This window comes from Buceros rhinoceros, unplaced genomic scaffold (genome assembly GCF_000710305.1).
Source record: "Buceros rhinoceros silvestris isolate BGI_N320 unplaced genomic scaffold, ASM71030v1 scaffold7643, whole genome shotgun sequence".
Taxonomy (NCBI): domain Eukaryota; kingdom Metazoa; phylum Chordata; class Aves; order Bucerotiformes; family Bucerotidae; genus Buceros; species Buceros rhinoceros.
In genome coordinates this window covers 28,314-46,424 of record NW_010404209.1, presented here as the reverse complement: position 1 = coordinate 46,424, position 18,111 = coordinate 28,314, and the positions used below count along the sequence as shown (strand labels likewise).

General features: G+C 36.3%; 1 protein-coding gene across 1 annotated transcript in view; it reads right to left on the bottom strand.

Moving 5' to 3' along the window:
- LOC104490944 (calcium-activated potassium channel subunit alpha-1) overlaps window positions 1–18,111 on the bottom strand; it is a gene marked incomplete at its 5' end in the record, with an annotated part of 129,780 nt that overhangs the window by 84,593 nt on the left and 27,076 nt on the right. Inside the window, one exon of the mRNA XM_010133295.1 lies at window positions 17,110–17,118. Within this exon, the coding sequence (XP_010131597.1) occupies window positions 17,110–17,118 (9 nt within the window). The remainder of the gene's footprint in view (window positions 1–17,109; window positions 17,119–18,111) is intronic.

The following is an 18,111-nucleotide window of genomic DNA, read 5'->3' as shown; positions in this document are numbered from 1 at the left end:
GGGAATTCTGAAAACAGCAGAATTCTATAATAACGGTGTGTTAAAGTGTGCAGACACAGTACAGAATTCATGCTACATAAATCAACAAGCAGAAGGCTCTGGTGCCAGTGGGTTAAAAGAATGCCAGTTCCTGCTCTTACAGAATTTCAGCCTGATGTAATATCAGACTACGAGATCACAGAACCTGGCTAGAGCCTTCCCTGTCTCTGCAAGTTGCGTGTACATTTACCTCTCTTCCAAATGTCACCAAAGGCTTTTGCCTTTAACTTATAACTTTAACTTATAACTCTCCAAAGCGTAAGATGCCTGTACGTTGGACTCCTTGTCTGGAAGGATTCTGTCAAATAGCTCGGATTACATTAGTCATTCCAGTCTCTGCAGATCCTTGCATTATCATTATTACCACAGAACCTGTGCTGAGACTGACATCTTACTGTTCTCTCATCTTTTCTCCTTTGTCTGAATGAAGAAATCAGTAAGGTATATCTTGTTACCCAGGACAATGAGACTCTTGAATGGAAACAATCAAAACATACACAATTAAATCCTTTATATATATATATATTTCTTGTACAATTCTACAGAACACAAGATTTTGGTGCAAAAAATCCAGTTTTTAAGAAATATGGAGAAATACAGATGTTTTCAAAATGAAAACTGATCCAATTTTCAGCAGATTGTACATAAAATGAAAAAAGTTACATTTACGTATCAATTTACAAAAAATATAATTTGTCATCAATTAAAATTCCATTTGAATAGCACTTTGAAAATGTGCAACCTCACAAAATGGGATAAATATTTTTCTGTGGAATACTAAATACAGTTTTAGTGTCCAAGACTTAGTAAAATGTTGCTATTTTATTGCTTGCCCTGACATTGGAAAGCTTATTGGCTTTGTTCAGAACAAAGTAAAAAAGCAATATTTGATGTCAAAACTAAGACAAGATACAAGAATGGCTATAAGTTTAATCCCATTATTAGTGAGGAATACTAGCATGTCATCTGAAAATTTGGGAAACGTTTCCCATATGTTGTAATAGACACTATGTAGTGGAATCCAGAAAATTATATCCTGTTCTATTCAGTGGTGCATCTCACTTCTTTTCAGCCTTCTGTTGCCTCATCATGTGAACTATATTTATTTTCACACCCTGCAATTCTAAATAAATCACTTCTTTGCTGCCACACATCTTGTGACTGACTGATCACAGCTAACTTGACAGTCCTTGCATGTTTTGGTAGATCAGGAATAATTCTAATAGAGATAAAGCATGAATAAAAAAAAAAATCACTGGACAAATGCCTGTTAATGACACCTGCTATCAGTTCGCAACTGTGACATTTACCTCATGTTATTTATGGAACAGCATTAAGCATCATCTCTGCATTATGGTTAAAACTTGTCATTGTTTTTATTTTTTGCTAGAAGAATCTTAAGTCTATTAGCTGATGAAACTTGATCAGCTAAGCAAATGTTTTGACTTCTAAGTTGTTGTCCATATGTCACAACTCCTAATTTAACCAAAAGTCCAAGCACCATGTCCCATATGGGATCATGTAAGCACTAGAGGAGAGGATAGTTGTACAATAAACTAGCTACGTTGCTCGATGGCACACACCTGCTAGTCCATTCTGGCAAGAGTTTGCTCAAGAACGAACCTCCACTTCTTATTGCCAGTCTTCCTCCATAACATAGCTATGGTGATGTAAAATCTCTCTCCATATTGTCAGACATGCTGTGTCAGACGACACATAACACCACAGAGTCAGAGAGTGAAAATATGTCAGGAACATGGGAATGGAGAAAGTAACATGCTTAGTGCAAGCAAAATCTTTTATGCAAGAACAAAGGAAATTGCATGCCATAGATCAAAGATGCTATAATGATTTTTTTAAATTTCCTTCAGCAGTTCTTTACAGTACACAAGGTCTACATTCCAATTAATTTTTAGAAGCAGCTAAAACCTGCAGATTTTTTTTTCCAGAATTCTAATATATGATTCTTCTCTGATGACACAGATAAAAAAAGCCTTCTTAGATACTATCCCCTTTCAAAACCTCCCTAACTCGGACAGCAACAATGAAGTTCTGGTAATTTCCCCATTCCTCCTTTCTGTTATATACCCCATTTCACCTTCATTCCCTCCTCGCCGTGTACCTACAACCTCCTTCAGCAAAGATCCGAAGACATGAAAATTGGCCTCTCCAGGGGAATGACTAGTCAAAAGGACACCCAGGCTTATATTCTGTATTTCAAAATGTAAGGATCTCAAAGCACTTCTTAGCACAAAATGTAATATAATATATTGAGAATACAATATTCTCAGTCTTTGGATGGAAGAAAAACTATAGTCACGTAGTAAGCCAGTGTCACTACCAAAAGACTGGGATCTTTGCCTTGTGCCATTTTTGTCTCACATTCACCTAGGCAGAATTTCCAGTCAAACTACCATGTTCTGTGAATTCTTAACCAGATGAGACTAGCTACATCTTACACACTAATAACGCTTCTTCCACCTTTCCTTTTCAGACTTGTACTGTGCTAACAAGATCTAATCAGTATCAGTGAAGCATGCGTGTGAGGTAGCACACGATGTTTCCTAAAGTCATTGTTAATAAGTGAATCACACCATTACGCCATTCAGTAATATGTAAAATATCACAAGGAAAGCTATATCACGATATTATAAAAAGGAATTCTAACAAGCTAGTGAATAGTCTCAAACAGTAAAAGTGCAATGACTGAACTTTAACCTATTTTGAAGTATATTATCAACATATTTAAGGAATTATGTACTAGGATAAATATATCTATGATTTTTTTTAATAAATTAAAACTTTTATTCATCTATTCAACTCCTGGCTGTCTACTATAACCTCAATCAAATCAACAATACGGGATAGGTCCTGGTTCTGTGGCACTTCAAGAATAACATTTGGAGTTAAATGATAACAATCTCCTCCTTTCATATAGCACAAAAAAAATTCATGAGGTTATGTACCCTGGCATATACAAATACCTGGAAGGGTTCTAAGGACTCAGTAGAAAATACGATGACCCAGAAAAAATTGTCTTGGAAGTTACTTCCGGCTTCCAGGCTGAGTGCTGGACCACTCTGTGAACTTAGATGAAACTTGATAAAATCTGAAGATGTCTGACCATAACTCAATGGAATCTCCTAGCTTAGGTAAGCATTAGGTTGGTTGTCTCTGGTTCCAGTTCTAGACGTATGAACCACATAGTATGTACATTAGTGGTCACGCTATAGATAATGTGACTACCTATCTCACTAAAGATACTCATATATTAAATATGCTACGGGTTTCAATGGAATAATCAGATGATGGAAACACTGTGCTTGATTTTTTCCTTCCCTCTCCTGTTTTTACATCAAAAGCGGTAACACTCCCTTACATAATGCAAATCAAGCACATTTTTACTTGGTTTGGAGGGCTTTTATTCAAGTTTTTTTATAATAAACTGCATTCCACTTTACATGTTGATACTGTATTGTGGTCTATTGCATGTTTCTATAAGCACCTCCCTCTACACATTACAATAACTTCAGAAAACATGAAATGTAAAAGACCTAGGCTAGAGGACATCTTTTTCTACAAATCTGAAGGACAATATTCCAAGTCAGTGAACATATTTTTCCCCTGAATTATAAAAGAAGCCAACCATTAAGGATATCAAATGAAAAAAACAAAAACCAAAAAAACCAAACACAAACAAAAAGAATTATAATACAGAAGTATAAGAAATACAGGCTTCACAAATCAACTGTTCATTTTAGTTTGGAAGCAGTATGAAAAGGACATGAAGTACCCATCAAAGTGTATCTGAGATTAGCATGAGCTGATAGCTTTCTGCTGTTATTGATTCAATATTAATTCGAGACCTTGCCCAATAACATCAACATGAATGAGCTAAGACTCAAAATGGCAATCAACTTGGGGGAACCTTTCCTGAAAAGTGGTACTAACAACTTCCCAGCATCAATGAGCTTCTCAATCCTGCAGCTGTTTTTAAAAGCTTCCTCCCAAAGGCACATTTAGAACTGAATTAAATGCAACTTCGACTTAATTAACATTTTAAATGATAATGAATACAATGTAGATTCATAGAAGGCATTTACATTGTGTTATAAAACTGATAAAAATTTAATAACTCTTTGTTAATAAGTTATGTCTCTCCAGACCCATAAAGCCTAAGGCAGTCATTGCTGTAGTACAGGGTCTAATCCAAGTTCCTAATGCAGGTGGTATAAGGAGGCAAGAGACTGACATGACACTTGACATTTGCTCTAAGCCTGCTCTGGATCAAGCTACTGCTTGTTCATAAATACTTTATTTCATATAGTAAAGGTCAGAATTTGGGCTCAAGGCAGGGCTATGACAGAAATGCTCAAGCTGAAACCGAGCCAGCTCTGGCATCTGTCGCTTGAAATAGCTTGGAAACAGTAGAGAGGAGACCTAACTGGCTAGCATCTGTCCCACACCAAGGAGGTAAGAGGAAGAATCTGCTGCCTGGTGGTAAGAAACTGTCATGGTGAGTTTCATGACAACCAGCCACACTCAGTAACTAAAAATGCAAACATAATTTCCATGTCACCTTGCATAAGACCCTCTGCTAAATTCACTCCACAGGATGCAGACAGCATCTCTTCTAGCTTGTCCCCATCAAAGCAAGCCACTCACTAGTCTCTTCCCGGTGACCCTGGTAAGAATCACTACTCAATGTAAAGGCCTAAAGGAATTAAATGCAGACTTCTCGATCTCTCCCTCCCCCACCTTTCCAATTCTTCAAAAGATTTGCTGCTAAACATAGCTGTGCCTCCATCCCATGGTGATGTGAGAGTTCATCTCCCTGTTACAGACATCACTAATTGGGCAGAGCTCCCTCTCAGCAGCCTAGTGGTGTGTGCTGCATCACAAAACTTACCTGGGAAGGTGTGTACTTAATTATTTATATTTTCTGGTCATGAGTAACAAGTCAGATTGACTCACTCCTACAATTCTACAGCTTGGTTTGGAGGGGTTGTTTGGTTCTTTTGTACTGCATTTCTATATCTAAACATCCATCTATATGCTCATATTATATCCAGAAGAAAGTTAAATACTTTAGCAGCACTCTGGTTCTATTAAAATATAGAACAATAAAAGGGATTAATTTTTTTGGAGTGTTGGAGTCAAAACCACATATTTAAAGGCACCTATTGTAAAACACCTATTGTTTCATGTTACTTTTTTCCCCTCTCTGTAACCAATGTTATCTGTTCAGTGTTTAGAAGAAATACAAAGGTCCCAGTACATTCATACACATGAAAAAAAATTGATGGAATAGATACCTGGAGTCTAAGGAGGGCATATACCAGCCCTTTCTGACCATTGCTTCTATCTCTATGTTACCAACGCAGAAAAAGATAGAGTTGCATGAAGGAGAGTATCACCTGAAGGTCTGCACATCAAGAGTGAGAGAAAGGCAGACAAATCAAAGGGTTGGCTCAGTGCAAGCACTCTTCCAGCAAGTGCTAGTTAAGATTGTGATTGCATATATTGAATCAATTCATCCTATCTTCTTTAGTGCATGCATGTTTGTACAATATTGCTACAAAGAAAAGAAGATGGAAAGAAAACAGGTTAGGCAGAAATGCAAATATAATCTAAGCTTGAAAGTGGAAGAGAAATTAGGAGATTTGCATTCGCAGAAAAGCAGATCTTACGGTGTCTGACTTTTGATTTGTCAGTACCACAGGCTATGGAACTGGCTATAAATATGGCAAATCTCTAGCATGTACGAGCATTGACCTCATGTCAGTGGGTACACCATAAGAACCTCTACAGAAGAGCACAGGAATATCCTGCTTTGGTATTTTCTTTTCCAATTGTTGCACTGTCTGGTTTTATATGCTTCAAAAGCCCACTGGCCATATTTGGTAACGGCAGCTCTTTTTACAGTAGTTTATTCTGAGAAGGTGGCTGAGGAAGGTATGTTGGTATTCGTCATTACAGTAGGAACACAGACTACATCAAAATGTTTGATTTTTTTTTTCCAGCTGTATTGGACTTACATCTTAACTGAGTTAGCTAACATACTATTTTCACTGCAAAATTGAACACTAAAATATACAGGAGTCCATTTTTACATTATTTTTGATATTTTGGAAGGGGACTCATGCAGTCTTTTAGAGGTATTTAGAATAAACATCATAGCCATGTAAATCCTAAGGAACACTACCATGAATACATGGGAACTGATGTAAAGGAAGTAAATATCTGTCAGACTAAAAAAAAAAGATAATATTTTGAACTAGTTTTACATAAATCAGTATATCACCCACAGCATGTTTTACAGGCTTTTTAATATTCTCTGTGGCTTTGAATTAATAGGAATTTATTTGGCACATTTGTCTCATTCTAATATCCCATTTTCATTGATCTCATGTTTAACAAAAATAGGCTACACAACATAATGCTGTATCATTCTCCAGTGTACAGAGGTGGGGTCATTCCACAGAAGTGAGCTGTAAAAAACACAACATTCTGATTACAATCACTTGCTTATGACCTTAAGATTCCAACCTTAAGAGGTAACATTTGTCTTTCCTTTCCAAGCAGATCTGATCGTTTATTTACTCCTTCAACTTCTTCCTTAAAACATTAGAGGTGTGCTACTGGTTTTTAGTGAAGGACAGAGATTACCCAATGACCATAGAGGGATCACTGGGTAATATTAAAGAGAAAGGTGTTTATGCAGCATATGTAAAAGTGAGCATCTCAGAGCAAATGAATCTCCATTGGTCCTGTGGCCACAACAGAATTCCCACAGCTCAGAAAAAGTGTGTAGCAGGAAAGAGCATGGTCATACTCCACCTTTTAGTATTCCAAGATTACAAATGCAATGTAAATGGGATAGCAGGTTCGAGAATCTCAAAGTCTCCAGCCACCATAAGGTGGTATACACGTCCTGTAAAAGGGAAACCACTCTTGCTAAAGGGTGAAAAGAAAATTCTAGCACTGAAAGTTGTCTTTTGATAGGGCACATACAAGCCCTTCCTGCATCTAAGCTCTTCCAAAAAGCAATGATTTCTTGTTGTCTTGACTAGTTTGGCAGGACTAGAGAAGCTGTAGGCTAGTTTCTTAGAAAGCAGAGTATGTGGCACTTGCATTCTACAAGAAATAAAGACTATGCTGTCTTTTCAGTCAGTAGTTTTGGAATCCAGGCCTTAATAATCAACTAATTGAGAAAAACCCAAGCACAGCTATACAAGATTAACTACACATTAAGACACACTGACCAGTGTGTGTGTGTTATGCATTCTTCTTTCCGGTTAAACCAGTAAGTGACGTGTCATTTTAACTCTCATTATAGAATTTGGTTTTTTAAGTTATGAAGACATACAGGTAGAGTCTTCCACCTAAGACAGCTAGAAGTTTGGGATGAATCCTGAATTCTAAATATAGTGACAATTAGTCTTGTCTTTTCTCTCTAGAGATCCCTAATATTCACCAAAGTCAAAGTCTTCACATAAAGCTTCTCAGAACTATCAGAGCATGCCAAAGCATATTTTCTCACAAGCTGAATTAGATATGCCTGGATCTAGTATCAAGAATGTCCTTGGAAATTTAGATTCCCATGGCAGTGGACACAGTGACAAGTTTAAAAAAGGTTTCCTTGTGAAATGAGAACTTCTGATCCTGTTGAGAAGCACAGCCATACGGTGACACAGAAACACAGAAATTAAATAGTTCAGGTTAAGACTCTTTCTGTAGCATTTAATCATTTGAATGACACTCCCCAAGATTTGGCACAGACCTAAGCAGAAACATTACACTTATTAGTAACATAATGTCAACCCCAGGTTTTTCACTAAGTGCTTCTCTTCACTCTAGTGAAGACTCACTTGAGTCTGCAGTGCAGAAAAAATGCTTGAAATATTTGACTACTGTTCATGTAGCAATCTACCAAAAGCAGCTAAACCTGAAAAAATATACACACAAAAAAAGAACTTTAAATGCTATTTCCTTATGTTTAGAAAGATCATATCCATTTTCTCTCCCAGACAACTGCCTATAATCTCAGAAGTTATTTTAATGTAATTGTATTTACTCAAAATAGGATTATCGTTTGCTGGAAGTACAGGCAACAACACAATAACAGAGAAACTCACAGTGGAAAATACACTGTAAGTCTTCCTTTCTCTACATATTATACAATTAGTACCTCACTGAATATGTAAATTTCTGTCTTTTACTTGATATCGGATTCTTACAAGCAGCATTTAATTCTTAGAAAAGGTATTTATTGTTTCAAGAAGCTTCACACAATGGTCTGTGATTTTATTTACCTTGGGGAAAAAAGCTTGCTTTTGAAAGAAAGGAAAGAAGGAAAGAAAGAAAGGAAGGAAAGAAAGAAAGGAAGGAAAGAAAGAAAGGAAGGAAGGAAAGAAAGAAAGGAAGGAAAGAAAGAAAGGAAGGAAAGAAAGAAAGAAAGAAGGAAGAAAAAGAAAGAAAGGAAGAATTGCATTAAGAATTATAGAAGCAAACCAACCCAACTGGGGCACCACGACCAAAGCAAGCCCTGTAATAGTATAATGACCTTTAATGAGTGTCTGGGGAAACAATACAGTCCTAGCATAAAAGACAAAGGGCAAAACCCATCATGGCTCCACTGACACTAATTCAAAATGATTTTCAGAACAACTAAAGAATGTAAGAGAGGTAATCTGATCCACCAATCTGACCTCACTTTGATTCTGGGGCTCTGCTGCTGCCATTTCTAATTGTCAAACACTCTACATTTCACATCTGCTCATATTTAATGAAAAGCTGACTCTCACCGCCATTCTTTGAGTTAACTAGCTCTGTCAAGACGGGCATCATACGACCCCTGTGCACTGCAAAGAAAACACACCGATTTTTATTGAAGCCCTGCCAGTGAAACGTTGCATGTGTATATATAAATCTTTTAATTGGAAAAGAAAGGCTTATGCTGCTTTGCAAAGAGTGTGAATTGGTATTGATTTTTGTACTTATTATTAACAGCCAAAGGTGACTAGTCTCACAAGGGGAAGAGTGAGGTCTCTTGATTTGATGGAGTGATGAAGGGGAGAAAAGACCTTTGGAAGATAAGATGCTAAAACTCCCCAAAGCTGTCAATATCACTTATCCTTCAAAATATAACATAGATCTAATGTGTTTCCCAAAAGTATTGGGTTTTTTGGTGGAAATAATGCCATAATTGTGGAGGTTTTTGGCTCAGCAGGCAGCACAATCAAAAATGTTTATTTTATCTGCCTCTGTAGAGTCTTAAGTGAACTTGAAAGCTATGATAAACCTACAAATTACGGTTTTTCTTTCCTTGCCAAACAGTGCTAATCGCAGAAATTTCACCCATTTGTAGGGGACGTATAACCAGATATTAGCCTGGTCTGGTCATCGTTAACACCAGTGCTGGGGCCTAACCACATACTCTCTGTACTAGTCTGTATTAATACAAACTACATCAGGCACTGTGCTATTGAGGCTGTTAGGCTGTGTAAGTAACACTGCCTGCAGTAATTCTCATGCCAGGAAAGTCTATCGTTCACTTCTCTTAACAAAATATGTTTTGCTATGCTTTACTCTGATAAAGGTCTCTTTAAAAGATAAAAACTCCTGTAACTCAGAATAGGACTTAAAACTGGGAATCATCTCCCCTGTTGTGATACATGAGTTGCAACCAAGCAGAAAAAAAGGACATTCACAGTGCTCATACACACATGCAAAAAAGATTTCTGGTAAAATCTCTCACAAATCCTACTAAAATCAGTTTTATTGATGCAGCCTTCAGATAAAAAATCCTAACCAAAAAATCACAGTATTGCGGTAACTCCATGTTTGTATCCAGAAAACAGAAAATAGTTCAAATGTCAAAAAAGTTAAAGCAAAGTCATTCACCACTTGGACTACATACTGCAATCCAGATACGGTGTTGAAAGGCAACAGATGCATAACCTACTAAGTAGTGGAAGGCATTTTTATCCATGATGTCTTGTAGCATAAAGTGGACGTGCTTCATGATCATAACTCCTAACACCCCTTATAGATGTTTCTGAATAGTTTTATAGTTTTTCTTTGCCATTTGATAGGGAAAGGAAAACAGTCTTCCTGACGCAAGACATAGTTTTGCCTGTTATGAATGTCTAAAGAGGATGAGAATTTAAAAAAAAAAAATCACCATTTTATTTCACAATCTTCCTCAATTGTTGACATCACACTGATAAAGCAAGCTTTGCGATCCCTACCATTTTCCTGAAGAACTAATGGATATGCAGAATAGCTCTGTCTTCTCCTTCTCAACTCTGATCTTTCAAGAGAGCTTTTGGGGTCATATTCCAGAATGGGACTGTCCTATAGGACAGATTCTATTCTTAATTTCAAAAAGTTTGCATCAGGAAGTTTGCAGCAGGCTAGCCCTTCTAAAAAGGCACTACAAAAGGCACAACCATTTTATTTCTGCAGTTACAGTATTAGAGGGAGGGTCCTGCCTTACTGAGATTCTAACAAACAAAACTAAAGACAATGGTAGTACTGTAGAGTAGAATTCCAGCTACTACAGTTCAGCTCATAAGTTGTATCCTGAATACTTATTCGCTCCCTATTACACGCTGCTCTAGTGCCTGCACTATTAAAGCTTCCTGCTTAGCACCAGTCATAGATTTAGACACAGGCCTGTTTCTCCACTGAAGCACTTATTTTTTAATTAATGACAATTTATATTGTACGAATTAAGTAAAAAAGATGTCACCAAACTGCACTAGTAAGGTCCTGTATGCCATTGCAAGAGCATGCTTCATAAAGAGCACACAAAGCAAAATAATTAATTACATTTTTTATATTAAAAATAAATACAGAGCTGTGTTAAAATTCGGGTTTGACTTTTTAAAAAAGCATCAGCCCAGTAAAACTCACAGAACTACAATGTACGACACAAGACGGGGATGATACCACAGACACCACAGACATGGAACAGCATGTGTTGGTGTTAAAACTTACAGGCACGTAAACTGGTGGAGCAATCATTAACAGAGACAGAAGAAAGTGGGAAGGCTCTCTCAAGGGTGTCCATGTTACTATGTACACTGCCTGACATGCAAGAGCAGTCACGCTCAGAGCGTCCGCAATCAAAACAACATGCCAGTTTCATTCTCTTGTAGATGGACATCTTGGCTATAACCATGTGTTGGATGGGAGGAGAGGAAGAGCAGCAGGTTAATGGCAAGGTTAGATATATAACAAGGAAGCTGGAAGGTAATTGAAGGGATTTAATACAGGCCTTAGTTTATGTTAACAGTCTTGACCCAGGAAAAAAATGCAATGAAATTATTGATAACACTTTGGCTGTACCTTAAAAGTAGGGCAAAAGATAAATAGTTCTTTATTCCTTTTCAGTCTTATAAGGTGACCGCAGACATGGGGAAGAATCACAGTCAAGTGTTTGGATCAAAAAAGAACATATTAAATGCAGAGAATCCTAAGAATGTATTTTTTCCCTTGGCACAATTAATACTACTGCGTTAAAATGAAAAGAAAAATCTAAAGCTGCTAAACCATTGGATTTTTTTTTTGCCTATCCTGCTTCCTGTAAAAGGAGTTTCATATATGTCTATCTCTCTATATATATGTATGTATACATACACAAAAACATACACATATATTCTTACACACACACTCACACACACATACACATTATACACATACATACATATATATACATATAAAAATATATTTGTAAACATATGCTAATATTTTTTCTGTATTAAACTGTGCCAGGGAACTCCTTTATTGCAAAAACTTACACATTACTAAAGAGTTACAAGATGTTAATAAAATTTTCTGAAAAATGAACTTTGTTCACATTATATCTTCAGGAATTCAAATTAACTCTTGACAGAATACCAAAATCTGCCCATATAAGAGACGCAACTAATAATGATAAATATGTTTGACATTAAAATCAGTTCACAAATAAGACATTACCAAAAGCACACAGAGCGTTGGTCCGTTGAAACATGCTGAACCAATAATTGGCATGTTTTCTTCTCTGGATTCAAAGCTAGATAGAAAACCAAATAACTGAATGTAGAATTAGGGGCTAATTCCAAAAGAAGTGCCAGGTTGGAATAGAACATTTACGTCCTCCGTCATCCAAATGTCCTTGTTTTTCACTTCCAGAAATTTACAGCATTCTATTTCGTAAATGCATGTGTAATTACCATCATGCAGTTTTGTATGTTACCTGAATCACAGGTATGTTTAAGTCTGAAAAAATGCAAAGGCCACTTAGAATGTTTCACATGTTGCACTGAACCAACACTTTTGGTAATGGTTTAGATTGAACTGACTCAATTATACTAAAACCAAAACAGAACGCTGACAGGAAAAAAAAAACCTTAAAGGCAAATGCAGAAAAAAGGTAATGCTTCTCTGGCCTGTACCTTCAGTTTAGGATGTCTTTTTTGCATTATGGTAATGACATTAAATTTAAAATAATTTATCTTTCTTCTTTTTCCCAAGTTTCTTAATGCCACAGTCACCAGGGAAGAGGGACTGAAAATGCTCAAATGGGTCAAGTCCTGTTCTAAGGCCTTGATGACTTGCCATACAGTATACTTGTCAAGCAAGGGTAACATGGAAAACAGGCATTGAGGGAGATGAATGAGTGATCTCTTCAGCAGCGACTCCATTCCTCTAGAACTTTGCTCACATGACTAATGCCATGTTCCTTTAGCATCCTAATACAGTTAACTTAGAGCTATTTAGAAAGACATCATGCATCAGGCTTGTTCATTGCATGGTACATCATTCCTCAGAGCCTGGCTTTTAATAAGAAGGTTTCCACTGCAGCTTTTGATGCATACACATTCAAACTACACAGAAAATTCAAAACAGCATTTGTTTTCCCGTAGTTTCCCTCTGTCTAACTCTTCCCAACACATTCGTTAAAATTGGAAAGTTGGGTAGAAGAAATGAAATATGTTATCAAAAACGCAGAAAACTTTCCATTATGACCATTTTATTATTTTCACTTTAAGGAAACGAAAGAAAAATAAACAGCATTTGTGAGACACACTAACAGTAGGTGAAGTAAAAGGCAGGCACATTTTGTTTTAATTATAGCTGTTTTGAAGGACTTTTTCTAATCAAATGCCGTAGCAAAGCACACTGCTCAGGAATTCTCAAGTGCTATGTCATTGGTTAGTAACAGTCCCTGGTTTTCATTTACTTGTAGCTGTATCTAGTCAACAGTCAATAATAGTATAGGACACATTAATGAAAATTAAAAGAAATCATCCTCAAGGGTAAAGCGGGTTGGGAAGGGAAACTTTTTGTACCATTTTCATCAGACTTAAACCAATGAAGTGGGAAATTTAAGCCCCTCTGTTGAATAAGGGCAGGACTGCATGGCGCTTCTCAAAAGCAATGCTGTTTCAGGGACTGTTTTTAACTATTATTATCAGTTGTTCTGGAGATCATGCATCATTTTAATATTTCATGTCATTAACATGCAGGAAACAGGCTTGGACCTGGAAATATAAGTAGCAGAAAGGACTTGCTATAAGGGTTTCAACCAGTATATAAGCAACTGCGTATCAGAGCAATACATTTTGGAAAGAAAACATGCTGTTACTCTTCATTCCTTTTATACAGTCATTGTTACATTCATACCAAATACAATACTTATTTTCTTTTAAATAAATCAAAACACGGATTATTAGTAGGGATAACTGGTGACAAGATCAAAGACAAGACAGAAATGATTTTAAATGGTTCAGCCACACACATACCATTTTCTATAAAACTTCCATAAACATTAACAAAAAAATGGGATTCATCAGAGACAGGGGGACCTTAAGAACAGCCTCTGGGTGGGTGTTAAACTTATTTGACACCTGTAGCACCTGAATAAGAATCAACTAATTTCTATTCATAGAAATATTATGAATGTTGACTAGAACCGTTATTTGCAACTAGTGAAAAGGTAAGTTGGGACTTAAAGGAAATTATTTCCCTATTTTCAATTGAATAAAAAGTGGGCAAAAAGTAAGAACAGATCCTTCTACTTAGTATGATGACAATTCCACAGCATTTGTAAAATGAATTAGTGAAAATATCAGGGGAAGTTATCATGGACACAGAAATCAGACTACTTAAATGATTTACTGACAAAGCAAGGCATATATATGAACTAGTGGTTTTCTGATTTGTTAACAGCAAAAGGAAAGCCAAATTTCTGACAACTATTTGTAAAACAAAATACTTTTCAAAACTTTTCTTTGTTGCAATTTTTCTCATAAGGCAATGCCCTCCCATTCTAATAAGAAGGAAAGTGCCTTAGATATCTGACCTTCTAGCAGTACCTTGCTTTCTGATCTCAAAAACTCAAAAATTCCAGACAAAATTTCTAGATTGTCTGGTTTTGAGGTGTTACTTAGAGTTCACAAACAGTAATGGGAAACATTTCCAGCTGCAAAAATAAGCAAAAGAAACTGCAGATTGTTCTCTACCTAAGACGTCAAGAAAGAGCTCTTTTTTTTTTTTAAAAGCAAGCAGAACAAAGTATCCCTTCATCTTTGCTGATTCTTTTTTCAAAACCATACAGTCTATCCCAAGTATTCCACCCATCACTAGCAGTTTTCCTTGTGAACTCGACAGTAACGAAAAGTAGATCTACGAGGACATCTAGTGGATCTCTATGAGTTAACAGCTGGTTAAGAACTGGAGGTTTCTTGACCAGCAAATGGCAAAAAAAGGTCTCACTACACTTAAGAATTGAAATGCATACAGTGTCATTTCAATTGATAAAGTTCTCATGATCCACACTATGAGTAAAACCACAGCAGAATTAAAGGACGACCAAACTGATTTGATCGCCTTTTAGTAATGCTGGTAAGAGAGAGACTGCAATATTGAAAGGACTGCCCCCACCACAATTTCAGTTTCCTGAAAAATACAGCAGCATATTCAACTGTTTGTGAGAATTTATTTTCTCTTAACACAACAGGCAAAGCTATCTCTCCATTATTTAATTTTTACAGAACAACTTCAAAACGACCAAGTTAGCTTGTTCACTCATCTTGCAACTTTTGCAACTAAAGGCAATTGGTTAGTTGTTTGCTATAATTCATATGGTGCTGTTCTTTGTCAAAACTGTAGAAACAGCAAATGACCTGAGTGGACATTTTGCCCTATTTTAGTAGCTATAAGAACGACTTATGGGTTTTGAAGTAATGGGACATTTATAGACCAATTCATTTTAATTTTCAAATCTGATCATGATCTTTCCTTCATTACCTTAAAGACTCTCAGCCAGTGTACTCTCAAAGCTAACTGTATTTCTGAACAAACCAAAGCTATTGGGGAAATGGAAAAAAACACAAGTCAAAGCTACATGATCTTTTCTTTTTTAATACTGTTTTTGTAGGAAGAGTTCTTTTATTTATTTATTACTATTTAAACTAATTTCTCTGGTCCAGAAGTCCTCAACATAGAAACATATTTTAAATAAATATATTGCCTCAAATGAACTCAAATGACTTCCAATATTTTGCCTCAAAGTCAATAGTATTCCTCATTTTATCCACAGAAATTAGTTTCTTTCTGGTTTGTTATTTAGTATTGATTCTTATCATGATGACCTGTTTCACAATCTGCTTTTCTGTGGTGCCCCATCTTTTTGCTGTGCCATTCTATTGGCTGAAAATAGATCTTTCGGGACATTTCTGTTCTCTGTTTGAAGGCTTTCTACTACAACAACATCTCAGTCCTTTACTATGGTTTTAAGACACCACCACAAGAGAAATAGTAATGAATCATCATGAATGCCATCACAATTCAAAGATGGCTGGTACTTTATCATGCAAATTTAGGAGTGCCGATTTTTCCTTGATTCTTTGCAAGATGCTACGGCATGTACAGCTGAAAGGGGAAGCAAATATCTCAGTCCTGATTAAGACCTGAAATGTTATCACACAATAAATTCAGAATATCTGGTAAAATGCTGAAAAAGTCATAGCCTCATTTATTTAGAATAGCTGCAGCTACATGGTATGGTTAGCAGCTTCAGTCTGGTAAAGTAATGCCTCACGGTAGCTATGAAATATTTGATCTCTCTTGCTGTTTGAAAGAACAAGCTCATATAATACCAACACTGCTCTATAATCAGTACGTTTCTTTGCGTGCTTGTATCTCTAAGCATCAAATTCTTTCCATGTCCCAAATGCTGTGTTTATTTAAATTATCATGACTGTACACACTAAAAATGGCTGATGAGAGCCTTTGAAGATTCTGTACACTTTCAAGTGGTATGACTTAGACTGACATGAAGTGGTCTATAAAGTTCAAATTCTATGTGTAATAATAATGTAAAACCTTACAGCTTAGGCCATGAAAAGCCAGTGTGGCTCAACTAATGTAATTAATTTCAAAAGCAAGATGGGGAAGATAATCACTGTAGCTTGTTTCCTATTGAAGATATCTGTAAGTTTATACATTAAAAGTTGGCCACACATATACTTCATTATCTGGCTTTTCCCCCATCTCCTTTTTTTCTTCTTTTTTTTTTAATGCAAATGAGGAGAAAGAAGTTAGATAAGGACAGTAAAAAACTGCTGTGTTGCTCTTTGCATCAGCTATGCAATGGAAAAGACAAAGTAGAAAAAAATTGAACCTGGGTCTGACACTGAATTGCACTTAACAAGGCAAACAGTGCTTTAGTGGTAATTATTCCAGCCTAAATGATATCACTAAAAGTTCATGAGATATCTCTAGAATAATTTCAAGGAAACACTATTGCCGATTTCTCATTTTCAAAGAGGGATAAAAAATAAGGCTGTGGGGAAAAAAGGGACAAAAAGGTGAAAGAGGGGAAAGCTGCTGTATTTTCTTCAACGTCACCCTAATCTCCATGGGTGTAAACGATGAGAAACTTGTGGGTATGACGTCACTGCTACATGCAACATAAATAAAGAAAAGAACCAAAATACTGAACAAAAATACTCTCTGCTAGAGAAAGACAGGTTGGACCGCACTCTGGGCTACAGGGAACCCATTTTTACTCACAATAGATCACTATCAGTGTGCAGTTAAAATATAGTAGGGGCCGTGTTCCAAGGCAGCAAGAGGAAAAATAAATCAAAAATTTGTCAATTATCATTGATTACAAGAAATTCCTTCAAACACATCAATGTACAAATGATATGTCCCCTCTGGTGTTCAACCCACACCATTCACAGCAAGCACTGTCACTGGAAAAATATATAGAGAATTAGACCGTAGCTGTTGCACAAAATGAAAGAAACAGGAGGAGAAGGTCATCCAGTTTAGAGACGTCATCCCAACGTGGCTGTATTTTATATAAATATATACATGTATTTGGCCCCTTGCTGTAAAAACTACAGTTAAATGGAATAGGAAAGAGATTGAAAACATTAAAAAAATATCAACAATCTGCAAATAAATTTTCCACACAAGCATTTCTCTCGACAATGAAACATGAGCATTCATACGTTATTCAGAGAGAGGGTACGGAAAAAGGGATGGCAAAGAAACTGCAAAAGGAAAGCGAGGTTACTTTAATTATCCCTGGCCTTGTGCAAATGTACAGATCTGCCCTGAATTATTAATATTAGGCCTAACAGGTTTGGACAAATGGCTATGTAGGTCAGACTCACGTTTAGACCCCAACAATACCACAAGCTAATGTTCAGACAGTATCTAAATTGATGTGCATCCTCAGATGCATTATTAAAGAATGTGGTTTTCAAGCGTCACAGGAAGCTGCATTAATTTATGCCACCATAACTAAGTCTTCCGTGTAAAAATATTCTTTCACACCTAATTCACCTGATTGTGTCAATATTTTTAAATGCAATCTTTCATTTAATCTTACCCATTTTCCACATTCAGCTGCTTCCAATTGCTATGTTACTTGCTAATTAAAATCTCTATTTATCATATGGGATTGCATATATGCATGTGCGACTATTTGCAGTGTCTTTGAAAATTAAATTGACATATTATCTGTTGACAGATCAGCCTACAGTTTCCTAATTCAATAGGGAA